This window comes from Mandrillus leucophaeus, unplaced genomic scaffold (assembly GCF_000951045.1).
Source record: "Mandrillus leucophaeus isolate KB7577 unplaced genomic scaffold, Mleu.le_1.0 Scaffold523, whole genome shotgun sequence".
Taxonomy (NCBI): Eukaryota; Metazoa; Chordata; class Mammalia; order Primates; family Cercopithecidae; genus Mandrillus; species Mandrillus leucophaeus.
Genome location: NW_012105620.1, coordinates 388851 through 394474, shown reverse-complemented (window position 1 = coordinate 394474; position 5624 = coordinate 388851). Strand labels below are relative to the sequence as shown.

Below are 5624 nucleotides of genomic sequence, written 5' to 3'. Positions count from 1 at the left end.
GACTTTATAGTTGCAATTCGGACAAAAAATTGGTTTGGTGGTGAGTATTCCGGTTTTGTGTGTGTGTGTGTGTGTGTGTGTGTGTGTGTGTGTTAGAGTCTTGCTATGTTACCCATGCTGGTCTCAAATCCCTGGCCTCAAGCATCTTTTCCCACTTTGGTCTCCCAAAGCTGTTTCCTATTTTATTAAATTACTTAATTTATTTTCTGTTTGTGACTTTGGAGATGCCACAAGAGGCTTTTTGTTTTTTTTTTTTTTTTGGTAGAGATAGAGTCTTGCTATGTTACCCAGGCTGGTCTCAAATCCCTGGCCTCAAGCATCTTTTCCCACTTTGGTCTCCCAAAGCTGTTTCCTATTTTATTAATTTTCTTTCTTTATTTCCTTTACTTTTGTGTGATTTACTTTGTTTTTCTAGTATTCTTGTTGAGATGGCTATTAAGCTTATTGAGTTCTTATTTTCTAGCATAAATATTTAAATACTGATAAAGTCACATTTTTATCATATAATTTGAAGTATTTTTAAGCTTCCATTGTGTGTTTTTTTTTCTTTGTATTTTGAGCTGTGGGTTATATAGAAGTGTTTTTAAAAATATGTCACCAAATGGGATTTTAAACAATTTGTCTCATATTTAATAGCTTTTGATTTGATTGCATTGTGGTAAGAGAATCTCATGTATATGAATTGATTTTTGAACTCTTTTGTTGAATTTGCATTATGGCCTTCTACATGGCCAGTTTGTAAACACTCTCCATTGTTGAAGAATGTGAGCTCTTTAATGTTGAATGCTGTATATTTCTGTGAAATCTATGTGCGTACTATTGTATGGATGACCATAATTTCTTTATTCCACTTTGATCATTTATTTGGTATTACAGACAATGCTTATAAAAACTTTTTTTGTGTGTCTTTCTGGATAACCATGTGATTGTATCCAGAGGAGAAATTCATGTTACTGTACTTTCATTATACACCTTTTAAATTAGGATCAAGATTGATCTAGTTTATACTCTAAATACAGTGTACGTTTTATGCTTGTTTCCCTGTGTCTTTGTTCTGGCTATTAGCAAACTTAAGACTGGTTTCCATTTTTTAAAAATTTATTTATTTTGTTGTTTTCTTTCAAGGAACGGAAAGGACTGTTTTCCATTCAATTCTGAGGTTAAAAATTGCTGTCTTTTGATTTCTAATTCTTTATGAGTGAGATTTAGTCACAATTTATTTTTCTTTTGGAGAGCTATTCATATAGCCATTTTTTTTTAACTGGGCTGATTGTCATCTTTTTTACTGCTATGTAAAATTTCTTCTTTGCCACATGTGGCACATTGAGAAGGCTTAAGGTTTGCAAGTACTAGATACTTGTTTTTATTTGACTGACTTCAAAATGTTGTTTGCATTAGAAATGGATGATGGACCTTCTCGAAGAGATCATTTCATGAAAAGTGGATTTGCCTCTGGGCGGAATTTTGGAAACAGAGGTAAGTATCTTTGTCTTTCCTTAATCTCCTGAACTGTTGAATAATTGTATATACAGAGGCTTTCATAGCCGTTTGGCACAAAACTAAGTCTGTTGTAACTCAGTGTATAGTAGACTTGGTGTTGAGATAATGAGTTCATCGTTTTTCCAAGTTCATTTTCTTTTTGCTGTTTTACTTCTTTGGGCTAGTAGGGGAGTAGTGTTAAGCTGATTAGACAGATTGGTTGGAGGGATGGATGGGTTGGATGGACGGATGATTCACAGAGCTGCTTCTTAACATGTTTATGATATTGATTTCCATCAATTGACGTGGGAAGAATGTTTGTAAAAGCTTCAGGGATTAGAGGTGAGAAGGACTCTTTCTTGAATTTTATATTTTTCAAGAAAAAGGCAGTATAGGAAACATGTGTTAGCTCATTAGTATTAATTTTTTAAGAGCTTATTTTGCCATTATTGGATTTTTTAATTTTACTTTTAGGACAACCAGCTGATATGACAGATAATGACACAGCAAAACCTCTTTCTACAGTCCATTTTTAGACTTAATATTAACATGCTAGAAATACTATGTGCTGTGTTTTATTATAGTGCAATAACATATTAGAACTTCAAGTTAAATTTATTTGAAAATCCCTATGGTCATTTTTTTTTTTTTTTCTTTTAGGGATTGCTATAGCTAGGGCTATTTGGTAAATATACTTGACACTTATTCTTGAATTTATGAGATGTTATTTTTTGAAAAACTCTATTGATACTTTCAGATATTTTTGTTGTGGAAACTAAAAGATGCATGATGTTTTATTGGACATTTGGAACATTTCTTTAGATACAGTGAACGCAAATTTGAGTCTTATATTTTGACATGTTTCTGCCACTAATGGAAATGATTAATCAAATATCACATATATTTTGGTTTTTAAGACTGCATATTAAGATGCATTGCTTATTTGAACAATGTAATTGTGCTAAGAGATTCAAATGAGGTTTTATTAGCTACTACTGACATTAGAAATAATATATTTAGGAGCATATTTAGTATTTAGATATATTTTAAAATTACATTTTGGTAGAGGTTATGTGATATTTTGATACAGTCTTCTAAATATTATTGAATAAAACCTTTTTCAGTGAGAAAATCATCACTGAGGCAGATTTTACCACAAATTATTTTCATGTTTTAGATTGAAATACACATAAAATTTCTGATCAGAACTCTCAGTTGTTAATACTTTAAACAATTAGCTTTATATTTTCTATAACCTGGGACATTTGTAGACCCATGAGTATAACTTACTTTCCGTATGATTCTTCCAACATTTTATATAGTTTCTTTTTTTTTTTTTTTTTTTTTATTTGAGACAGTTTTGCTCTTGTTGCCTAGGCTGGAGTGCAATGGCACAATCTCGGCTGACTGTAACCTCCACCTCCCAGGTTCAAGCAATTCTCCTGCCTCAGCCTTCCAAGTAGCTGAGATTACAGGTGTGCACCACCACCCCCAGCTAATTTTTTTGTATTATTAGTAGAGATGAGGTTTCACCATGTTGGCCAGGCTAGTCTCAAACTCCTGACCTCAGGTGATCCACCCACCTCGGCCTCCCAGTGTGCTGGGATTATAGACGTGAGCCACCGCGCCTGGCCTATATAGTTTCAATCTTGATTTTCTTCTCAGTAGAACTTGCATAACTAATAATGTGGTTTTCGAAGTTAACTCTTAATTGCTTAAAATATCGACTAGCTTGTTATGTCCTGTGAAGTATGTCGAAGTAGCTTGGACTTCTTGAATCACACATCTTTGAAATCTGATTAAAATACTTTTATAGTTGGGCATACACAATTTTACCTGTGGTTTTAGAAGTTACACAGATCCCTTTTAACTCCCCTCTACAAGGGTATTACAGAGGTAAGTAAGACAGTATATAGGGATCACAGGGAATGCTTTAATTTTTTTCTCAGTGATAGTTTAAAGCGTCATTTTATGCTGTTTTGGATGTCTCTCCTGTTGTTTTTTTAAATTTTTTATTTTAAATAATCCTGCTTCTTGCTATCACATCTCTGCCCTCGAGATTTTTAATTTAGTGGTAGAGAAACACATGGAAAGAAATACTCCTTTAAAAAGGTACAGATAGTATGCTGTGGGAATGTGGAAGAAGGATAAATTATGACTGGAGGGCTAAAGGAAGACTTCACATAATTGTTTTTTTGAAGAATGAAATGAATTTTGATAAGACAAATAGGAAAGCAGGGAATGCTATGCCAAAGGAATAGCATGTACAAAGATGTAAAATTAGCAGTTGACAATGTGGAGTTTTGGAGTTGTTTGGTGTGAATTAAAATGTTGGGTGTTTAGAATTACCTAGTGAGAAACAAAGCTAAGAAAGTTAGTATGGGAAAATAGTATGGTGAAATGCGGAGGCCAGGAGGGGAGTGTAGTCTTAGGTTTTTCTCTTATGTATTCCCTTGTTTTAATTTTAAAAGTGTAAAGGATGTGATAAATATAAGAAATAGAAAAATAAAAAAATAGAACAGTTAAACAGGACACAGTATAGCATTTTCAATAGCAATGACTTTCACACAGGGCAGAGTATAATAGCCGGCTCTATCAGGATGAGAATTCAACATATGGAAAACTATGGAGCAGAATTTTCCTGCTTGAAGGTCTCCAATATAATACCAATCAGTAGAAAGCTATATTTCACCAGTAGTAGATTTGTTTTTACCTTGGTATCATAATTTAAGAGTTTTTCTTTTAAGTTGCAGGTATGTTAATTAATTTTAGGTTTCTATGCTACTCTATTCCCATCCTTGGAAGTCCCTTTACGCCGGAAATTCATTTAATTCTTAGTTTTTGATGATGGCACACTTAATTTTGTATGTTAAAGAGTTTAATCTGACCTTTTTCAGATGCTGGTGAGTCTAATAAAAGAGATAATACATCCACAATGGGTGGTTTTGGAGTTGGAAAGAGTTTTGGAAACAGAGGTAATTACTTGGTTATGATATCTTACAATCAAAACTTGAGTGATTTTTTAATAATTGAGTTTAAATACTGATAGACATTCCATATTGACATTTAATTTGAAGGTATATATTCCCTGAGTGCCTTTGCACTAAAGATTGTTTTATTTAAACTTATTAAAAACATTTTTTAATTTTATGAAAGATTACTGATGAATACTTTTAAAATTAGTTCTAGAGACCTGTCTGTATGCTCCAGAGATGCATAACTCTTAGACGTAGGTTTTTAGGAAATAAGTTTGAAAGCAAACAAATAAGTTTGATGACTTTTTTTAAAAAGAGTAAACAAAAAGAAGCTAACAAGATTTTCATGTTATTGAGGAGAAAATCATTGAGTTATTGGATTATAATTTAGTTGTATTGTCCTTAGCAGATGAAGAGATTGGGTTTGTAAAATTTTGAGAATTTTGATGGTTTGAAATAGAAAACATATAGGGTTACACTGACATATTCCTCTGTTTTGCCGATGTGCATATAGAGGAGTATGTGACAATTGAGGTAATATAGAATTGGCTGAAAAGAAAGTTGTTTTTAACCTTAAGAGAATGGAGTTGATAAACTGACACAAAGCAGAAATTGTTTACAGCCTGAGTGAATTTGCATGTGATAGCTATGTATACAATTGTGTACTGCTTATCTTAAAAAGTCTTCATAACTAGTAATCCCTGTGTGGTTATTATTTTTATTATTATTATTTATTACCACAGAGGTACAGGAAATTGTTTCATTTTATATTTTGTATAGGTTTTTCGAACAGCAAGTTTGAAGACGGTGATAGCTCTGGTTTCTGGAGAGGTAAGGTCAATATTTTTGTGTGTTAAAATTTAATGTCAAGAGTACATGCTAAAAAAGAGAAATGAAGATTAAGTCTCTTAGTCTGGGCCAATTCTAACTTATTTAAACCAGATTTTATGACGTAGCTATATCCAAAGCCTTAACCAAGGATATTACTACTTTGTACATAAAGAATTCAGGCATACTAACTTGGCCTGTTGCCATCTGCCTTAATCCATGAGGTACAACTTTTGAATGCTCTGAAATTTAAGAAAATGGGGATAGTAAAAAGAAGTAGTCAAGAAGTGAAACTTCACTCTCTATATAAATACAGTTTGTGATGTGTAGGGTCATGTTTAG

General features: G+C 32.6%; 1 protein-coding gene across 1 annotated transcript in view; it reads left to right on the top strand.

Annotated features, from left to right (window-relative positions):
- DDX4 (DEAD (Asp-Glu-Ala-Asp) box polypeptide 4) overlaps positions 1-5624 on the top strand; it is a 92236-nt gene that overhangs the window by 24436 nt on the left and 62176 nt on the right. The window contains exons 4-6 of the mRNA XM_011996787.1: positions 1399-1476; positions 4377-4454; positions 5235-5285. Of these exons, the coding sequence (XP_011852177.1) occupies positions 1399-1476; positions 4377-4454; positions 5235-5285 (207 nt within the window). The remainder of the gene's footprint in view (positions 1-1398; positions 1477-4376; positions 4455-5234; positions 5286-5624) is intronic.